General features: G+C 34.2%; 2 protein-coding genes across 5 annotated transcripts; one reads left to right on the top strand and one right to left on the bottom strand.

Moving 5' to 3' along the window:
- Window positions 1-43: 43 nt before the first annotated feature.
- LOC148283641 (uncharacterized) lies at window positions 44-4,097 on the bottom strand. The gene is made up of 4 exons (XM_088243559.1): window positions 3,488-4,097; window positions 2,105-2,407; window positions 1,872-2,018; window positions 44-215 (listed from the first exon to the last, which is right to left on the bottom strand). Exons 1-4 carry the CDS (start codon window positions 3,573-3,575, stop codon window positions 145-147), a joined length of 609 nt encoding a protein of 202 aa, XP_088099685.1. The 5' UTR covers window positions 3,576-4,097; the 3' UTR covers window positions 44-144.
- On the top strand, window positions 4,090-22,004 carry Polr3D (RNA polymerase III subunit C53). 4 transcript variants are annotated; one of them, XM_088243554.1, is made up of 9 exons: window positions 4,117-4,385; window positions 4,505-4,708; window positions 8,719-8,849; window positions 11,317-11,444; window positions 14,861-14,972; window positions 16,238-16,327; window positions 16,579-16,700; window positions 16,821-16,913; window positions 21,702-22,004. In XM_088243554.1, the coding sequence occupies exons 2-9, from the start codon at window positions 4,506-4,508 to the stop codon at window positions 21,966-21,968; spliced, it is 1,146 nt and encodes a 381-aa protein (XP_088099680.1). In that variant the 5' UTR covers window positions 4,117-4,385; window position 4,505; the 3' UTR covers window positions 21,969-22,004. The 4 variants fall into 4 exon arrangements, with proteins under 4 accessions (XP_088099684.1, XP_088099680.1, XP_088099683.1 ...); XM_088243557.1 differs by lacking the exon at window positions 8,719-8,849; XM_088243555.1 differs by lacking the exon at window positions 16,238-16,327 and having other exon boundaries at window positions 4,133-4,385.
- The last annotated feature ends 136 nt before the right edge of the window (window positions 22,005-22,140 follow it).

Raw genomic sequence — 22,140 nt, 5'->3', positions numbered from 1 at the left:
TACATGTTTTAAAAAAATTCAAGTAGATAAGGAATAATAAAAATTTCAAATGAAGAATTTTATTATGAGTGCGAACTTTTTTTGTCTGTGGGTGTATATTTTGTTATTGTTAAAAAGCAGGTGTAACAAATCTAAAAGTTCACTTTACAAAGGCATGTGAATATCTTCTACTGTTACATTTAGATCGCTAAACGAAGTGTCTTCTGTCAGTACATCTAGAAAGAAAAAAAACATTTAAAATAAATTATGCTAAGGTCTTGTATGTAATATATTATATGGCAAAATAATGATAATTTGTTACAAGTATTGTGATATACATAAATTAATTTCTTTATATTTTTTTATAATATATCTGGCCTAAATAAACAAAATTATAATTATGTTTGTTACATAGAATTAAGAATAGTCCAGAAACCGCATACGCGCATCGAACAGAAGGCAACTAAACTACTCTTAAAGGAGTAGTTTTACGTTTTGACCCATTAGCTTCTTTGTAGACGTCGCTCAGTACGCAACTTCCGATTTGAATTCAACTATGCCATGTTGCGTCATTTTAAAGTGTACAAAATACTGCTGGGATCAAAAAGAAACAGGATGGGATCACATTTCATGTGCAAGTAGCAAATGCATGTGTAAGTGGCAAATAAAATTTAATTATTTTTCCATCTGTCAGATTGCCAGGGTAGCCAAATATTTTACGCTACTTTGCTCATCTAGTGAGAGAACTAATGAAAATTGGACCTCTCAGATTAAACAACGCCGTGGTGGACATTTGACCAACATTATCTTTAAAACATCAAATATTATTTCCATTTTATCTAAAATAAAATTTGTTTTATATTTTTTAGTCCTTATCTACTTTGTTGTGTCAGACAATTTTTCCATGTGTACAATAAAATTTTAGAGAAATTAACAAATTAGTTTTTTTTTATAAATATAATTATCTTACATTTGTGTTATGATTATATTTTTCGCGATCTGGCAACATTACGTGGCGACTTCACGCATGCGCGCGGCGAGAGTCGTGGGTTTTTTGACACGGTCCGATGTATTCAAATATGATTCTACGCTCCTTCTAGACTATTCTTAATTCTATGTGTTATATATAATTACATATTGTTTAAAACATAATATCTTACACTTATGATTGATATACAAAATGCCTATTTCTTTTGTCATAATTTGTTTTGATTATTGTTTTTATTTAATTGTTTCTTAGAACGGGTTATTAACCCTAGTTAGATAGTCAAAGCAACTCTATGTTAATGTATAATTTATGTGTTTGATAATATAATTAATAAAATAAAATAAATGATTCATCATTCCCTTTCCGCACCTAATGGTGCATAGGGTACTGCATCGGTACACCAATCGCAGCGTGTCTTGATAATTTTTGTTACATGAAGGTAAGATGATCAGTCTTACGCTCCAGGTACCAGTCCAGAGACTATGAAATATTCTAGTGTAAAAACACCCATTTGAATAAATATTTCATATCAACCATGTCGGGAATCGAACCCGAGACCTCTCACATGGCAGGCAAACGCGCTGACTATTACACCACGAGGCCGACCGAAATGATTTATACTACCAACATTTTTCTTTTGGGTTTTTCTGTCAAGTATTCATTTGATCTCATATTTATGAAATCGAAATTACTGTCATATTATTATTTGGTATAGTTAGTTGTCGTTATTGTAGGACCAATGGTCTCGGGCACACTTCACAACACATTCTGGAATTCAAATAAATAAACCGATATCATCCCTTTTATATAACCATCCCAACTCAACTCTCATTATATTATCGGTTTTCCATACTGCTCGAGTTTTGAGTACCTACCTAATTGAATAAATAATAATAAATCTCACCGTCCAAATATAAATGAGTGAAGGAATGACTCATGCGGTAATTGTGGGCGGCGGGGAGGGGCATAGTTTCCCGGGGAGGAATACCGAGAACCAGGTCATCCACGTCCTCCTCTGTAACTACCGACTCACTATCGGAGAAGTAATCATCTAAAAAGTATTTTCTTACTAAAATTATTCACTATAGCAGTTGATTAGTTTTACATAATATAATACTTTAGAAATACTTATTTTACCATCATTTAATGCTTTTCGTGAGTATTCAATTTGGATTATATTCTCGTATGAAATATCTCCGAAGTTCTGCAAGAACTCCAGGCGACCAGACTGACTGGCTAATCTGTTAGGAGTGTTTCTATTTCTCTCTTTTAGGAACTGCGAGACATTCGCGTGACTATGTGGAACGCCAGAATGAAGGGGAGTCAATTTATTTTGAAGGAATGTTTTTTTCTTTGAGTCGGTGTGCCGTGAAGTGTGCAAATTCGACGATTTCTTTGATGGTGTGAGGGCTGATGACAAAACTGGTTTCCCGACGGAAGCTAGAAATTAAAAAAAAAAACTTTGTAACATAAAATAAACTCGTAATGTAAACATTTAAGTAACAAACCATTGAATTAAGAATAGTCCAGAAGGAGCGTAGAATCATATTTAAATAAATCAGATTGTGTCCAATAATTCCCCCACATATACACACTTTCGCCGCGCGCATACTTAAAGTCACCGGACGGAGGAATATTGCCAGATCGCGAAGAATATAACCATAACACAAATGTAAGGTAAAAAAAAAAACAATTTGTTAATTTTTCTAAAATTTTATTGTGCACTCGGAAACATTGATTGACACAACAGAGTAGATAAGTAAAGGGTCATTTAATAAGAGTAATTGAATTAATGAACTTTGAACTTAAAACAAATTTTATTTGACATAGAACGGATATTTTTATTTCATGTCAAATAATATTTTATGTTTTAAAGATGATGTCGGCCAAATGTCCACCACGGCGTTGTTTAATCCGAGGTTCAATTTTCATTATTTCTCTTATTATATGAGCAAAGTAGGGTAAACATTTTTACCACCCATGCAACACTAACGAAATTTCTATTTTGTTTCTTTGACAATCTGACAGATGAAAAAATAATTCAATTTTTAAGTACCGCGAAACCGTCCAATTTTGCCCTGGATGGATATTTTGCCCAAACAGTTTAATCTATGATCAACCTTTGAAATTTGGTACCAAATTTACCGAAATCAAATGGAAATATGTTTTTTCAAAGGTTGATCATAGATTAGACTGTTTGGGCAAAATATCCATCCAGGGAAAAATTGGACGGTTTCGCGGTAATGCATTTGTGACAAACACATTAATTTGATAATTATACATGAAATGTGATTGCATCTTGTTTCTTTAAGATCCTAGCAGTTTTCTACACTTTAAAAGGACACAACACTGCATGGTTAAATTCGAATCAGGAGTTGCGTACTGAGCGACGTCTACAAAGAAACTAATGGGTCAAAACGTAAACCTACTCATTTATAAGTAGTTGAGTCGCCTTCTGTTTGATGTGCGTATGCGGTTTCTGGACTATTCTTAATTCTATGTAACAAACATAATATTTACCGTTTTCATCCACTTTATTGACTCTCAAAATTTGTTTGTGCATCGGATCAGATATCGAACCAAAAATATTATACATTGTATCTGCCATATTTATAAATATTATACTAAAAACTTAGTTAGATCTGGTATATAGAGTCAAGTAGATTGTAAATTACAATGAAAAGTGAGTTTTTGACATCAATTTCATAACCAGATCCAAAATTAAATAATGTATGTAAGATGTAGTAATTTTAAATTACGTTACTATATTATTTTAACATATAGTACATATTTCGTTTCGTTTTCACCAACAGATTTTTACATTTAATTAATTAACCATTTAACGGTCTTTAAAACAAAGTTTAAAATATACTCATAGGTCATAAGTACAAAATGTCTGTATTATAATATATGTTTTTAATTTTTAACCTATGGATTCTATATTCTGCATCTATTGTTTTGTGTTCACATACGATAGACGGATAGATGAAACCGACGAAACCGCGTAACTATAAACTGACATTAACTCTACTAAAAATACACAAAACTGTCATTTTTCATGCCACGAAAAGCAAATTTTCGTAAGATAGACAGAAGCAATAAGCAATAAGCAAAACCATCTAGACAGTAGACAGACCATGTTGTAATCTATGGACATGTTTGTTTGACATTTGAATTCTGAACGTAACATAAATTCTCAAAAATATCAATAATGAATAATAAATTATAAAATTGCAACTTTTTCATCGTTAACTTTTACAGCCACTTATAATAATCTATATAAAATTAACGAAAATCAAAACCTAACCTGACCTAGCTGATTAACCTCACTACCTACGTATGACAGTTAATTTTCAGGGATTAGGACTTGGTTGTCATCAGTTTACTTCTTCTGTTTCTTTACATTTTTAATTTTGACGTACGTACCTTCATAATCACATCGAAAATTTCATTTCAACTTGAGATCTCTGACACAGTGCCCTAAGTTTCGTGTAAACAATATAAATACTTAATAAAAATAATAAATTTACTTTCTAGGATGAATAATGATTATGATAAAAAAACAAACAATATAAATGGAACCACACAAGGTATTAAAATTAAAACTGAACCCGGACTTTCTTCGCCTACAAGACTGTCTTCTTTCAAGCCGCCGAGAGATTTAACACTCGGAGGAAACAAAGCCGCCACGAAGAAAGTTTTCGTACCAAATCTGAATGCCATCAGAAATAAATCCAAAGTGTATGTATTTCTGTTATTCAAATCCGTCGCGATTAACACTATCCTGATGTATTATATGCATAACAATAATTAATATTATTCTAATATATTATATGCATAACAATAATGAACACTATCCTGATATATGCATAACAATAATGAACACTATCCTGATATATGCATAACAATAATTAACACTATCCTGATATGTATAATAATAATTAACGCTATCCTGATATGCATAACAATAATTAACACTATCCTGATATATTATATGCATAGCAATCATTTTGAATTGATTTATTTTATGAATTTTACTAACAAGTTATAGTACTTTGAAACAAGCCTACCTATTCGTGTATTTCTTGAATTAGTTTATATTAAATGATAGTACAGTATCCAATATTTAATGGATTTCTGTTGAATCCCCGGTTTATATCCATAAATGGTCAGTTGAGTTACAGGAATCAGCCAGGAACTTGGTCGAATTACTCATAAGAAATAACTTTCGTCAATTCAATTTGAATAAGAACGACCTTGTTTTTAGTAATTTTGCATCGGAAGTAAGTCGCTCTAATTCTCCTTTAGTAAAGGAAGATGTTTTCCACCCCTCGTTAGAAATTTTCATTAATGATATTTTTACTGTCCCCCTTAAGGAAAACAGATTACCAATTAGAAGGTTTCGGAAAGGAAACTATGATCTTATTAATGAAAAGTTGTTACAAATGAACTGGATTCAACAATTCCTCGGTTTATCGTTGGAAGATACCGTCTCCAGGTTTTATGATTTAATTAATGAATTGATCGTAAGACACATTCCTCTCGACACACGTAGTCGCAAACGTTCATATCCCACTTGGTTTAGCGATTCTTTGTTAAAATTAATTTTAAAAAAAATTCAAGTTCATACCAAATGGAAAAAGTTTGGTAACCTTCTCGATTACGATGAGTTTGCTCTGTTGCGTCATCGACAAAAAATACTTCAGGAAGATTGTTTTCAAAAATATGTTGTATCTTTACAAAATAACATCAAATCCAACCCCAAGCAACTCTGGTCATATATAAAAGAACGTCGAGGTAGCTCTGCTTACCCTAAATCCTTCGAGTATAAAGATCAGAAATATAACAGTGGTCAGTCTATTTGTCAAGGATTCAATGATTTCTTCAGTTCGGTCTTCAGCGAACCCTGCACTTCATATTCTGTAGAAAATCTTGCACCACCATATTGTGATGACGGTAGTTTAATACATAAAATTGAAACTACTGAAGGGGGAGGTAGACAAGCTCTTGTCTACACTCGACGTAAATGGAGGTGCTGGAAGTGACGGAGTACCTCCATATTTTATTGTAAAATGTGCAAAATCGTTATGTATCCCTCTCAATATAATAATAAATCTATCTCTCAAGCAAGGATATTTTCCCCTGAATTAGAAAGAAGCTCATATCTTACCAATACACAAAAAAGTTCGAAAAATAAAATTTCTAATTATAGAGGTATTTCCATACTTAATATTTTCAACAAAGTGTGCGAAAAAATAGTTTATTCTCAGATTTATCCAATCATAGTTAAAGGAATACCTCCCCAACAATATGGATTTCTGAAAGGCAAATCTACTATCTCCAATTTGATAGAATTTATAGATTATGTTTTTCATTGCATGGACAAACTCAAGCAGGTTGATGTAATCTATACAGACTTTGAAAAAGCTTTCGACCGAGTGGATCACATAATTCTTATGAGAAAACTTTTAAACTTGGGTGTAAAAGGTGATGTTCACAGATGGATCTTATCTTATCTCAGCAATAGAAGCCAAGCTGTTGTTCTTGGGGGTTTTCGATCTGAGTTTACTGATATTTCCTCCGGAGTACCCCAGGGATCGCATTTGGGACCATTGTTTTACAACGCATATATCTATGATATTTATGTTGTATTTATGAACGCAAAGTTTTTAATGTACGCAGATGATAAAAAAATATACCTCTAAGTTAAGAATCCCCTTGACTGTCTTTAACTTCAAGATGATCTAAACCGTTTGACAGAATACTATTTGAAAAATCGTATTAACGTCAATGTATCAAAGTGTTTACTTATTTCTTTTTCGAGAGGTCGACATCCCATCCCATATCATTATATATTAGAAAACCAACCTGTTCAGAGAGTTGATACCGTACGCGATCTGGGTGTTATTCTTGATAGCAAACTTACATTTGTTAATCACTTCGATGACATACTGACCCGTGCACATAGAAACCTTGGTTTTGTACTTCGTACATGTCAGGTATTTAAAGATATCGCGTGTATTAAAATGGTCTACTTTGCTTATGTTCGCAGTTTGCTCGAGTATGCCTCTTTTGTTTGGTCTCCACAATATGTCACACATAAAGAAAAGTTCGAGAAAATTCAATGGACATTTCTTAGACATCTTAACTGGAGATGCAGGAATACCGATCTCAATTATATGTCTTCCTGCAAAAAGCACCACTTGCTTACTTTAGAAGATCGCCGTCTACTATTAGACATGGGGGTGCTTCACGACATACTTAGTGGACGCCTTGATAGTCCGGCTCTTTTGTCGGAGTTATCATTAAATGTCCCCGGCTACCGCACCCGTCACACGTCGAGTTCTCTATTTCATGTGCCAGCAGTTCGTACGAACTATGTCCTGAACTCTCCACTTATACGTTTTGCTCATGATTATAATTTGAACTTTCCCCTCATTGATCCATTTGATTGTAAAAAAATAACATTTAAAATGCGCGTCCTAAAACATACTTTTTTGTCTTATACTTAGTTTCAATAATAAAGTCTTATTTTATTTTATCTCTAATTCTTAATATTTTATATGTATTTATATTTTTGACACTTGTGCAATATTTATTCACATGTCCACCCTCATTCCAATATAACACCCACCCTCTCACTCACTTACACTCACACAAACACACTAGTATGTATTGTACGTGTATTTAATGTATTTCTGTGGATATCTGTCATTGGTTTTATTCTCTGTATATTTTATTTGTTGTTACATGTATTACTGTTGATATCCCCAATAAATAAAAAAAATAAAAAATGATCTCTGTAATCCGAACCCGCTATAAACCGAACCTCCGGAAATCTGAACCATAGCCTCGGGCAAAGGGCGAGGGAATGAAAGAGCTAGAGCTGCCTCCGATAGCTTTATTGTTACTCGATAATGCTCCTGACCATCCAAATTGCACCAACTTGATAAATGATGATGGACCAATTACAGTTTCTTCCTCCGAACTAAACTCCACTCAATTAGCCCGTGAATCAAAATGTTATTAAGGCAGTGAAAATTTTATATCAAAAGATAATCCTTTTGAAAATGTTGGTGAAGAAATATCGTAATATTAATAAGAAAATCAATTCTTGCGATGTGGTGTATGACTCGGCGAAACATTAAACCGAACAGGCTCAGTTTTATAATTGTTTGGATTATACAGACCAAACAGTATGCAAAATAATATTTACAATATCTATAGAAGTTCAGTTTTTGTTCGCCTCGTAGTCAAATGGTCAGCGTGTTTGCCTACCATGCGAGCGGTCTCGGGTTCAATTCCTGAGATGGTTGAGATGAAATATTTCAATTTGATGTAACAGAGAAGGTAAACATTTTTGAGAAGGGAGTATGGAAGTCTAGCTATTTACAATAATTCCTTGGGGAGGTAATCTAGCCTCTCTACAAACATTTGGACATACTGGAAACATCGTTGATGAAATATTTATTTATAAAGGTGTTTTACACTTGAATATTCATAGTTCCACGGACACTTAAAGCGTAAGACTGATCATCTTACCTGCGGATGGTGTACCGATGCAGTGCCCTATGCATTATTCAGTGTGGAAAGGCAATAATGAATGAGTGCAATGCTAATTAGAGTCTAAATGTTGATTATTCTCTACTCATTGTACATTTCTCACTCTCGCATTGTACGTACACTACTCGAGAGCCCTTCTCTCGCTCACTCTACTCTCAGTCGTTGCTTATAGCGCCTCACATTTCCAGAGTGGTGTCCAGCGACGGGGCCGGCGAGCGGCGGAGGGGGGAGCGGGGACGGGGGGCGCGCGGCGCCGGGGGGAAGGGAGGCGCGGGCAGGGGGAGCAACATTCTCCGTGCTACCGGAGTATTCTCGGAAGGTAATTGTCATTCATTGTAAGTGGAAGAACCCCGAGTTCTTTATGCTCGGATACCACTGAGGGATACCATGCTTGAGATCTTCGGTTGGACTTTAAATATTCGGGGGTGATTTTTACAGAGATATTTCTTACATCAGCAGGAAATCTAAAGATTTTGAAGAAATTTTAGCACTCGTTCCGAAAGATGTATGCAGTTTTGATAATTTTCTAAACTCTGTTCGGACTTCAAATTTTACTTACGATATAGAAGGATGCGGAACATTAGAATGATTTCGAACACTGATATATTTTTTATTTTTCTACTATTTTCCATCACAATACAATATAATTTTATGTAGGTACTATTAATAATTTTATATTAAATGGACAATAATGGACACAAACATGGACAACTGTATGAAAGATATAGAATGTATGGGTATTGGAGCAAAAATTGATAATTTTTCAGTAAGCTGCTTGCTGTATGCAGATGATGCAGTTCTGTTAGCAAGCAACAAGGCTGATTTGCAGCAAATAGTCTCTAGAATGTATGATGTATGCCTGGAGAGCGAATTGGCGATGAACAAAAGTAAGTCAAAAGTGATGGTATTTGGAAGGGATAGTGAGGTTACTGACTGCAAAATAAATGTAAACAACGAATGTCTCGAGCAAGTAGAAGAATATGTGTATCTGGGAAGCATGTTTTCAAGAGATGGAAAAGTAGAAAAAGATGTTGAAAGAAGAGTGAATGCGGGCAACAAAATGAACGGAGCACTAAGCACAGTAATTTCTAATAAAAATATGTCAATCGGAGCTAAACTGGCTGTGCACAACGGAGTTTTAGTCCCAACACTTATGTATGGAAGTGAAACATGGAACTGGCAGAGGAAGGATGAAAGCCGAGTGAACGCGGTCGAAATGCAATCTCTTAGACGAATGTGTGGGAAATCAATGTATGACAGGGTTACGAATGATCATCATGAAAATCAGGCGAGAGTGTAAATCTGAGTCAAGTATAATTGATAAGATTAAGAAAGGGTCTCTGAGATGCTTAGGTTACGTAGAACGAATGGACGAACAAGTATATATGGCGAAAATGAACGGCAACGTGAGACGAGGATGGCCATGGAAGACGTGGCATGATCAGATAAACCAAAATCTTAAATCTGGTCATGTCAAAAGCAGACAGAACCGAAGGGCATGTATGACAAGATGTATGAATGTGGAAGAAGTGCGGTCCATTCTCTCTTCCTAACCCTACGGAGAAATGGCGTGATGGTAGTAGTAGTAGTAGTTTAATAATAAAAACGAAGCTAAACTTTTAGATCTAAGACAAATATATTGTTTTTAATGTTTAAAATATATATTTAATTACCAAAAATTATTTACAAGTAATTCGAATAGATCAAGTCAAAGAAGGAATCGTGTGTTAGAAATACCACATTGTAAAACGAGGCTCGCACAGAGACATGCATATTTTATAGGCCCAAAAATTTTTAATTCTTTTTTTACTGATAATATTTCATTGATTCCAAACTTTCAAAATTTTCCTTCTTTTAAAAAACATGCACTATCCTGGATTCACTGATTCACTGATTCTGATTTTCGCGGTTTGATTGTAAAGAAATATTAAATTTTCGCTTAATTAGTTTAAAAAAAAAAAATTGATATTGATATGCGAAACTGAAGAAAGAAAGAGTCTTTATGAACAGTTTCGGGAAAGGGGTGGATGCTTTCATTGTATCCTGGATGATAAAGATATGAACTCTGTTTTTCTATGATTTATTTTGTTGCCCTTTAATAATAAGAAATATTTTTGTGTTTTTTTTTAATATTCTTTATTTCCTTTTTTAATTACTATAAAAAAAAATACCATATCTTTTACAGAATATTTTATTTTTTCTTTCTTATGTTATACAAAAATATTATAACTGTCCATTGTTTATTATAGGAGCAAAAATTCATTAATATTTTCTTGTATACCCACCTTTGTGGGATTTTTCGTTTACTATTTTTCTATTAATATGTATTTCGTTGACATGTAATTATGCTTTATTTTTTTTAATACTCTGTTTTATTATTATGATTATTGTAAGAAAACAAAAAAATTTAAATTGAAAAAAAATAATAAAAAAAAACAAAAATTGACAATTTATATTCCTTCTGGATTTTTTTTGGGAAGTAATGATGTTTAAAACATTTTTATGTTTTTGTTATTACAAAGGTTTTAAAAATGCTCTGTTAAAAAGTGTCATCTCACTTTTTAATAAAATTTTTATGTTACTAAAAATAATCAAGATAAATTTTTTATTTCCTTTTTCTGTTATATTCACTCCTTTTTATATATTAAACTAAACAGCGAAGCTAAATAATTAACCGTATTTAAAAAAAATGCACCTGATGTTAAACATCAATTATCTCCGTTTAAGGTTAGTGTGGCTTAACACATTTTTGCATAAAACCATCCAACTGTTTATTTTGTATATAGGTATTGCAGCTGGTACTGCGAGGCATTCCTCCCGGGGGTACTCCGGGGGAGCGAGGGAGTCGGGCGGCGGGGAGGGGGGAGCCGTGGCTCTCGCTAAACCAACGCTCAAGGTCAAGCAAGAGTGGAAGGTAAAGACTGCTTGGAAGGAAGCCTACAACAGATATTATTATCATTTGCTCCATTACTGGCCGAGAGATACAAATATAGCCGGCTATTGAGCAAAGTATCTAGGCTTGAAAATTTTGTGTTTCTGATATTTATTTTACGAGGATCATTCATAGAATAAGGTTTTCATATTTTAAAAAAATATACAGCTTTATTGTTTTCCTTAGCATTATAAATAATTTTAAAGCTTAAAACTTACTCTATTTTTTTACATAATCACCGTTTCTCTCTAAACACTTTTGCAGACAATGCTCCAACTTTTGTATCCCCGAGTCATAAAATTGTGCCGCCATTCCTCTGAGAAATCGAATAACCTCTTCATTGACTTCATCATCAGTATGGAAGCGCATTCCATTCAAATTTTGTGAATTGTGGCGTTGGAAGTCCCAGGAATACGAAGAGCAAGTTCGCTAATGGTAATCCTCCGATCCTCAAGCATTATGCTCTCAACTTTTTTGACGATTCTGTCTGAAACTGAAAGCCTTCCGCTCCGGTCTTCATTGTGAATTTCCGTGCGACATTCGCTAAATTCTCTAAACCATTTCCGAACATGTTGGACAGATATGCACCTTTCTCCATAAACTTTGATTAACTGATGATGAATGTCAATAGGCGGAGTTTCTTTTGCGTATAAAAAACGTATCACAGTGCGAATTTCGCATCTGGCGGAAACAGTGTTAGGAAGCTCCATCTTCGGTGGCTACCAGGCCGGCACTGAGCAGTGTAGCGTGGCGGGAGCGGCAGGGATAGAGAGTGGGGGAGTTGATAAGCAGCCAGTATTGCCAGATTTCTCCCAGCACGCCGCTATCTTTATTGTCAGCATAGGGAACCTTACTTTACGAAATACCCTTGTATTTATTTACATTTTTTTTACGTTTTCTTACTACATATCACTTTATTTATTAAAACAAAAAAATCTCACATAGGCAGCGCCTAATCGTGGGTATACTATATCTAGAAAACATTTTTTATTTAACTTTTTGTACATAATTTTATTTGTACATTGGCGGGCTTATTGCCAAATGGCAATTTCTTCCAACCAACCAATAAAAAAAAGTTTTATTTTTATAATTTAAGTTACAGAACATATTCAATAGAAAAAAAATATTAAAAAGCTAAAGATATATAAAAAGAGAATTAAACGTATTTGTTTATAAATTACAAAATCAAATCAAAACTATTACTCAATGGAAAAAAGGAAAAAAGAGGAAAAAGGAAAGGAGGAAAGATTAAGGAAGAGAAAGGAGATGTTTCTTCAGACATGATTTAAACAGAGATAATAAACATCTTTGATGGTGGATCTATGTTGCGGATGTACATATATATAAATAATAAAATAAAATCGAATGTTACTTTCGATTTTTAAAACGTGTAGAGACAAAAAAATAATTAAATTAAAGTAAAGAGTTCAGCTCTTTAACTTTTTAAACATCAATAGATGAAAGATTCGAAGGAATGTATATGTTTAAATATGGGCAGATTGGTGAATGTTACACAGTGTGTAAAGTTCTCTAAAATGTTCTTCATCCCTGTGTAATATGTTAAATTAAAGTAAATAATCAAATCAAGAAAAATTACAAAAGCCAAGAAAACATTTATCTGGAAAAGAAATCTTGTGACCCAGTTAATATTTTTTTTTTCCGTATCCATCTCACATTGAGAATGAAGCTTACATCGTCAGACTGGTGGACTGCATGTCGGTCACGGCGAAACCCGGTCACTGGTAAAAATGTATAAATAAAAGTGGAATAAAACTAAATTTGTATTTTTATTATTATAATTAAAATGCAGTTCCACCAAGAAATGTCAGTAGAAAAACTCAATCTACTTTAATTTTTTTTAAATTTATGTGTCCCGTTTTGTCTTGTCAGGACATTAATACGTTAGTTTTCTTGGTCTAATAACAATCCTCAATACTTGTTAAATACCCCCATAAACTATTAGCACTGTTATGCACCTATATCATTTAACAGCAATTATTGTTAGCGTATAAGGAAACTTGGTAAATACATATTTAAGTTAGTTTGATAATGTCCTAGATGAAACGCGTCGCATTCATATATTTAAAAAATTAAAAATGGAATTGATCCAATAAAAGTATTTCATTTTGGACACCTTACCAAATTAAAATTTAATTTAACTGATTAATCGGGATTAAATGTGTTAGGTTAGTAGTGGGGGAGGGAGCGGAGACATGCGCGCTCACAGGTCGATCTTATGTTTTTAATTTTAATTTCGTTTATTTTATTACATGTAAAAAAAATATATTTTTACAAAGTAGCTTTGATTATCTTACTAGGGTTATTTACCCCATTCTAAGACAGTCAAAAAATATATAAGAAACAGTAATCAATATATAAAAACCATCATGAAGGTAGTGGACCTGAAAAACATAGTAAAAATGAAGTAAAAACATAATAAAAAACATTTAAAAAATGTTAAATCGAGAATAGAGTTAAAGTTTTTTTTTTTTTAGAAAATGGTATATTTATAAACAAATAATAGACTTATTTACATTTACGTGGACACAAGTCTCAACTTCATAGACCTAAAGTACAACGCCGAATCTAATGGGTTCTTCCGCCCGTCACTTACTGAAAAGGGACGGGAATATACACATAAATTAATACAAAATTGTGAAATGATGATGTGCTGTTCCTTGATCACCACAGCGCAAACAAGATTGTGTCGTAATGTAATCTCGAGACAGGATCTGGACCTTTTTGCTACAAGTCTTTTTAGATTTCAACAATCACTAAAATAGACAAGACCTTGCCCCGATGTTGCTGTGTTTTTTCTTTTGTCCTAAATTAAATTTTATTTACTAAATTTATTGCAACAGAGAGGGAAATTATTCTTGAGAAGGTAGTATGGAAGTCCAGGCATTTACAGAGCTTATGACTTGTCATTGGCTGGTTTAAGTGGCCACTTTACAAGCTGTGTAACATTCACCATTTCGCCGATGTTTAACTCTTCCATCTGTTGACTTTTGTCGAGTAAAAGAACTGAAAGCTCTATATATGTGGGTGAGATTCATGTGACTGAATTATTTCACCTACTACTAGGCAATGCCTGAAATTACTTTAAAAATTTTATACTTCTTGTAAACTTAAATCTTTAAAACTCCGTAGGGAGGAAATCCAACCTGTCTACAAATATTTGGACATACTGAAAACATAGTATTTTATTTTAATCGTACTTGTGTATATAAAAAAAAAAATATTTTACTGAATGGACCGGTATAATAAAAATGGAAATAAATAAAAACGAGCATATTACTCTCCCCTCCCTCGTAAGTGACTGTTTGCTATTCCGTGCCAACTGAACCTACGGTAGGTCTGGCTCTGCTGAAGCATCACAATTCATTTAAATGTTGCAGGTGGATAAGGATATTGAAGAACAACAGATCAAGGAGCTGACGAATGATGAAGATGAGGACATGCTGGTGGGAGGTACCCTGCCACCCACCAGACTCCCCATTAACACTCTGTGTAAGTGCTCTCATTGTCGACTGTACCTTATTTATCATCCTCCACTCCGTGCGGATGTAGCTTCCCCGTAAATGATGTTCACCTCATTGAATACCATAAAAATTATTTTGGATTTACATATTTGTGAGGGTCATTTAGCATGGGTTTTTGGAATATAAATAAGAGACAGTGAACAATAAATTATAAAATGTCTTTAACAATGAAGACCACACAGTTATGCCGAAATCAATTTTGGTAACTTACTTAGGAAAAACTATCATCATCAAACCCTTATCCATACCCAATGCTATATAATAGGGAACTGCATTGTGAAATCAAATGCAGCGTAACCCAATCATCTGTTACCGGAAAGTAAAGTGATCGATCTTACGCTTCAGGTGCCAGTCCAAGGATAATAAAATACTAAAGCATTAAGCCATTTTTTAGATTTAATATATGTATATTTATATGTTTATATTAATGTTTCCCATTACGTAAAAGAAAAGAACAATTCTCATGTATATAATGGGAGTGACGTCTTACAATGATGTCTTTTCTATTTTTGAGTAGTGTATATTTCTAAAATTACAAAAAAATATTTATAAATAATATAAACAGGAGTTTTCAACGAGTGTTACATAAAAAAGAATTATGAATGTAATCTTTCGCTTTTTTCTTAAATATGTATAAGGATGTTGTACTGTTGTTGTTTTTGATTTCGGAATTCAGATGTTTTAGGTCTCGTACTTACATTTCGTGGCACAGAAACATGTCATTATTATGTATGTAAGTTGTCTTTATGGATTTGAAGTAAACATTAAAAAAGAAAATATTTTATATCTAGAACCCCGAATTTCTTCAACAATTGGACAGTAGGAAAAGTAGACAGTTTTTTTAAATATAACTTTTATAATTATTTTTTGTATTTTTGCAACCCGTAAAATATTTGTTTTAATAGTGCCACCCCATCCGATTATTCCATACTGTAATATAGATTGGGCTAATGCAAAGTAAATTGATTTTAATTTTTCAATTGTTAATATATTTCTTAATCTAATAAATATATTAGGGATCTAATAGATATATTAGTTCTCGCTATTTTTTCATGAAAATTTATGCTTTATTTAAAAAAAATAGTAATCTACGTGTCATTAAAAGAACTGTCCATTGTCATATTTTTATTATAATAAATAAGTGGCTGTACTTGGGTTAGTCATGTTATATGTGGATCACACTAACCCAAGAACATGAATGATAATTCAAAACAAAAGTAATATAATTTTTAGGTTCATATTCTTCTACAAAGGGTCCCGAACCTCTCAAGAGTCTTCCTATAAAGCGGGAGATTAAAAGCGAACCAACCCACGATATTCCGAGTAAGATTGTGTAGAATATTTAGCTTTTAAAGCTCGGCATACCTTATCATACCTGGAGCACCTTCATAACTCACAGTGTTTAAGGATGTGACAACAGTATTCTGAAAAATAACCATTCAGACATTTTATCACATGCATAAATTTGTTATTTTTGTATCTATGAACAGACAGCATTTTTATTTAATTTATTCAACTTATGTATCATTTTTAATATTTTTATCCTATTCTTAAATATGTCTTAAAAATTGCAGTGACAGATGAACAAATTGACACAAAACATAGGAAAGACAAGAAGATTAAACTGGAATATAGTTATTCTAAAGAGACTGTCAATTTATTACAAACTAAGAAGCCCTCACTTCTATTATTACAAGTGAGCATAATGCATATAATATTATAATGTAGTTGGCGCAAGCAAATTATTAATGAAGGAAATCTTAGTATTCTTTTGTTCCTATTGCGAGTTTGACAATTAATTCTAATTTGCTCTTAGTTTCCAGATAGTTTACCGGGAAGAGGTCCCGACGATGAACCTGCAGAAAAAGACAAAAAAAGTGACAATGCTGAACCTGTACAGAAAACACAGGTCTGTTATTCATATCCTACATGATACTTTCTCCGCAGGTTTTATATGCAAGTCTGACTGTATCAGCAAAAATAATTATACATGCTTATACGGGGGGGTACCCAAAAACCGCGCAACAATCGGTAAAAATGTGTAGTCAAATACACATTCCTTCTAGTCTCTAAACTGTTGTAGCCAAGCATACCCTGGAGAAACTCGGTCGGGTAGAGCCAAGTACTTCAGTTCATGTGGCCCCCAAATCATCGAGCCACTCTCGAGTCTACTTCGCACCAAGGAGTTGTAAAGAGTTCTCAGTACACGGGTATTTTCGAAAACCCTGGCAGTACGCAGAACAAATCCTAACATCTTCAATGCATTACCACTGATTGTCTCTATGTGTTCATGAAATGTCAGAGTGCTCACAAATCTAACGCCCAGATCCTTAACATTCGATGTTCGTATCAGATTCTGGTCATTCATTTTGTAGTGAAAAAAAGAGTTTTTTGGGCCCTAGTGAAGGACGTGACCGAACACTTGGAAACATTAAACCCAAGTTTGTTTCGCCTTCCCCATTCAGATATATTAGATATATCCGCTTGGAGAAGACGAAAATCGTCAGAAGTTGTCACCTTTAAGAACAGTCATCCGCAAACAACAGAAAACGCGAGTTCAAAATTACATTTTTAATATTATTAATAAAAATTGAGAACAACAATGGACCCAGGTTAGAGCCTCGCGGGACACCCGAGAAAGTATGGAAACACTCTGACGCGAATAGACCGTAGGAGACGTATTGGTTTCTGTTTTGGAGGTAGCTCGCCATTCATTTTAACATACCATCCGAGAAACCTATCTCATACAGCTTATTTAATAAGACATCATGGTCGACAGTATCAAAGGCCTTGGCGAAGTCATTATATGAACAGTCTACCTGATGTCCTGCATCCAGAGCTTCCGTGACGTAGTTTGTAAAAACCATTAGATTGGTTTCAACCGAGTGGCCTTTCATGAACCCATGTTGTTCATCAATAATAAATGGCTCTACTCGGGAAGTGACGATTCTACATATGATAATTTCAAATACCTTCGCTGGTGCAGAAAGAACAGCTACAGGTCTGTAATTTTCTACTGATGACTTAGATCCACTCTTATGTATAGGTGTTACTTTTGACGTCTTCCATGTTTCTGGGAAGACCCCCGTATTAAAAGAAAGATTATACTAAATCAGAGGGGTTTTTTGATCAGTTCCACACAACCTTTTAGGAAGAATGTCAGAATAAAATCTGGTCCGAGAGAATTAGTATTACTTAATTTTTTGATAGTGTCGGCCACATCCTTCTCATTGATATTTTGAACATCAATAAACTGTGCACCGGTCTGTGAACATTGCTTAGCAATATTAACATCCAGAAGCGGAGGTTCATTGCTATATACTGTTTTAAAATGACCTGCAAACGCCTCAGCTATGTTTGCACCTCGAACTTATTTTTCACCCCATGTCATGGAGTCAACATTCCCACCATCCGCCTTTTGTGACCTTATATAGTCCCAAAAGGTATTAGGATCATGAAGAATGTTGCTTTCCATGTTGGAAATGAACTCCCGGTACGCCAATCGAATGCTACGTCTTACGACAGATCTGTAACACCCAAACATCTCATAATCACCGCGACAGCCAGAGGCTTTCCACTTTTTATGATAGAAATGCTTAGTCTGTATGTTTCTAACAATATCCATAGAAAACCACTTCGGATATCGCCTCCCTCCAGTAGCCTGAGATTTTCTAGGGAAGCAGGAATCAAATACACCTTCAACAATACAATAAAAATATTGTACCGCTTCATTTATATCTAATATTTTATACATCTCGCCCCAGTCGATACCGTTCATGAGAGAGTACAGTCGGTCAAAGCCGCCTTTATGAAAATTCCATCCTCTTTGACTAACCGTACCCTCCGCGGGAACTCTGGATCGACGGGGGCGATCTGCAATCAGATTGTAACAAAATTCAAGTGCGGGGTGATAATTATCTTCTCTTGTAAGAGGTGATAATGACCGAAACACACCAACAACTCTTCTACTGAATATTAAGTCCAGCGTTCTACCCCTAGAGTTCAAAATATAATTATGCTGCGAAAGACCCAACACTGAGCACAAAAAAGTGAGGTTAGCCTCTATACTTTTAATGTTCTTTGCTGATTGCGTGTTAAAGTCCCCCAAAATAATGACACTTTTGTCCCGAAGTAGCTCTAAACTGGACAATACCCTGTCGAAGAACAGTTGATATATATTCGAGGGAAATATAATACACAAATGAACGTAATATCGAGATCGTATGTCAGTTTTACCCAGAGATCTTCATTGGACGTTTCTAAAACAGAAAAACGCTCGACTTGCAAGTTTTTTCTATTTCTCACAGCCAATAAACACCCCCCACCCTGCCTGTGGCCACCACGATCTCGCCTTACTACTGTAAAATTACTATCAAATAATTCAGAGTCGAAAACGCCATCGTTCAACCAAGTTTTGGTTAATGTTATAACATCAAGGTCACAGGCCGAAACACTGTTATAAAAATCTTCGCGTTTCGTTTTCAACCCGCGAATGTTGTGGTGGGCGGAGTTTTGGTAGTACCAGGTTCTGCTTACCTTTTCCCAGTCAGCATTTCAAGTGGCGTTGCTGGAGAAGGTTCCGTTTAGCCGGTGTGAATTTATTAGTGACAGTTGTTTTCTGTGTTCGTTGTTTTTACGGTGGATGAGCGAGCACCTAGTTTTTTGTAAAATAATAAATTAAATTTTTAAAAAAATACATAAGTTTAGTTTCTTTAGGGTACCCCCTCGTACATACAAACATATTATTATATATTATGTATATTCTACAACAAACAAACAAACCATCACGCCGTTTCTATCTTTATATCCATCCTCTATCTTTGCATACAGACCTCGCTTCCTCTACATTCATATATCTTCTCATGCACGCACGCCAATTATTCTTACTTTTGACATGTTCATCTTCAAGTATTTGATGGACTTGATCATGCTATGTCTTTCTCGGTCTTCCTCGTTTTCTGCATCCATCAATATTCGCATCGTAAATCCTTTTAGCCGTTCTTTCGCTGTCCATTCGCTCTACATGTCCAAACCAACGCAGCACCCCTTTCTTGATTCTGTGGATAATGCATATCTCAGCCTTACACAGTTAACGGATCTCGACATTTGTGCACCTATCATACATCGTTTTATCACACATTCGCCTGAGGGATCGCATTTCGACAGCATTTAACCTACTTTCATAATCATTTTTCCAATTCCATACTTTGCTCCCATACATTAGAGTTGGCACTAGAACTCCATTGTGAACTGCTATTTTAGCCTCATGCGATAAAAAATTGTTTGCCAAAGTAGATTTCAGTGCACTGTTCACCCTGTTCCCGGCACTCACCCTCCTTTGAATATCTCTCTCGGTCTTTCCATCCCTAGTAAACATACTTCCCAGATTCAAAAATTCTTCTACCTGATTCAGAATATCTCCGTTCACACTGATCTCTCATTTAGTTATATTTTCATCCCTTTCAAAAACCATCACTTTCAATTTATCAACATTCATAAGCAAATCGCTTTTCTTGCATACATCGTAGACTTTTGTTACCAAGAATTGCAGGTCTTCTTTGCTGCTAGCAAGAAGCACGGCATCATCCGCATACAGAAGACAGTTAACAGTTATACCACTTATTTTTGCTCCCATTCTTAAATCTTTCAGTTCTTTCATACAGTTATCGATGTATATGTTGAACAACCATGGTGACATTACACGTCCCTGTTTGACTCCTTTAGGAATTTTAAATCACAATGTGAATGACCCATTCACCTTCACACATGCTGTGCTGTCCTTGTGCAGTGACGCAATAGCTCTTGTCAGGTTACCATTTACTCCATATTCCGATAAAACCTTCCACTATATCTCTGTCAACTCTATCAAATGCGTTTTGCAGATCGACAAATGCGCATACTATGTATATGTAATAAAAAAATATTATGTAATACCTTATAATTGTAAAAAAATATAACTATTGAAATTAAGATTTATTAGTGCAGTAAAAATTATGAACCAAAAAAAAGTAAGAGCATTTTTTATTTAACACAATTATAATTGAATGATTTTGTATTATACTTTTTTGCTTGTTTTTCTGTTAAAAAAACACTTTATTTTCTAAAATGTATTTTCTGTATGGTTTCAAAGCGAGTTGAGAGGTGAAAAGGCCATTGAAAAACGAAGAAGAAGAAGTATGGTTTCAAAGAATTCTGACGAGAATGGGGAAGTTCAGTGGTTTTTTTATATTTTTTATTTGTAACAGTTAATAGGCTGTCAAATTAAGCCAACAGTTTTTTTTATATATCGTATTCTCATCGCTATGATTTTTTAAAGTATTGTAATTTTGAAATTACTCCACCCGTGACGTAACTAGTTCTCATCGGCGAGTTGTCCTGACATTTGAAGGTAGAACACTGTAGCTGTCAAAATATACTAAACGTTGAAAAAAACGGCTTCCTGGAAACCGGAGATCTATCACATGTGTCAACTATTTCATTGATTGGTTGATTGACAAGGACTCGTGACGTCGTTCAAAATAGTTAATTTTGATGAATTTTTTCATACATTTTCGAGAAACTTCGCGGTACAATAAATGCTCTAATTTTTACCGCATGCAAGAAAACATTTTTATATTCTATTTCCCGTAGCACTTAACTTTTTCACTATGAATTTAAATTGAAACTATTATTTATTATAAATTTACATCTTTTTTAGCACAATATTTGTTCGGCGAAGCATTTGGAAGAAGGTCAAATCGGTAAAATAGTGATACATAAATCAGGAAAGATAAAGATGGTAATCGGGAACACAATGTATGACCTGTCACTGGGAACACAAGCGTGCTTCCGGCAGGATGTGGTGTCTGTACGCACGTGTCCCGCAGAACGTAGTGGCTCCATGGTCAACCTCGGCTCCATCCAGAGTAAGCTCACCGCTACACCTGATTGGGAAACACTCTTCCAGCAAATGGAAACCAAATAATTTATTTGTACATTTTCATAAATTTTTACAACTAAATTGGTATTTTATTATTTACAATTATTAATAAATTGTCTTATCCTCCCAAAGAGTTTGCATTTGATACAATGTATTTAAAATCGAACACCCCATGTCAGTTTTTAAAATTCTCTTCAAAAATAATATACATACCTTT

This window comes from Micrasema longulum, unplaced genomic scaffold (assembly GCF_059751315.1).
Source record: "Micrasema longulum isolate JH-2025_06_02 unplaced genomic scaffold, ASM5975131v1 h1tg000215l, whole genome shotgun sequence".
In the NCBI taxonomy this organism is placed as follows: domain Eukaryota; kingdom Metazoa; phylum Arthropoda; class Insecta; order Trichoptera; family Brachycentridae; genus Micrasema; species Micrasema longulum.
The sequence above is the reverse complement of the archived record's forward strand: the minus strand, read 5'-3'. Positions and strand labels throughout refer to the sequence as shown.

Excerpts from the sequence above, each read along its gene's own strand:
- LOC148283641 (XM_088243559.1), bottom strand. The coding sequence starts at position 3,575 with ATGGCAGATACAATGTATAATATTTTTGGTTCGATATCTGATCCGATG. Across the intron at positions 2,019-2,104 it reads ACGAAAAGCATTAAATGATG|ATGATTACTTCTCCGATAGT; the intron begins GTAAAATAAGTA and ends AATACTTTTTAG. Across the intron at positions 216-1,871 it reads CACTCATTTATATTTGGACG|ATGTACTGACAGAAGACACT; the intron begins GTGAGATTTATT and ends TTTTCTTTCTAG.
- Polr3D (XM_088243554.1), top strand. The coding sequence starts at position 4,506 with ATGAATAATGATTATGATAAAAAAACAAACAATATAAATGGAACCACA. Across the intron at positions 8,850-11,316 it reads TACCGGAGTATTCTCGGAAG|GTATTGCAGCTGGTACTGCG; the intron begins GTAATTGTCATT and ends TTTTGTATATAG. Across the intron at positions 14,973-16,237 it reads ACTCCCCATTAACACTCTGT|GTTCATATTCTTCTACAAAG; the intron begins GTAAGTGCTCTC and ends TATAATTTTTAG.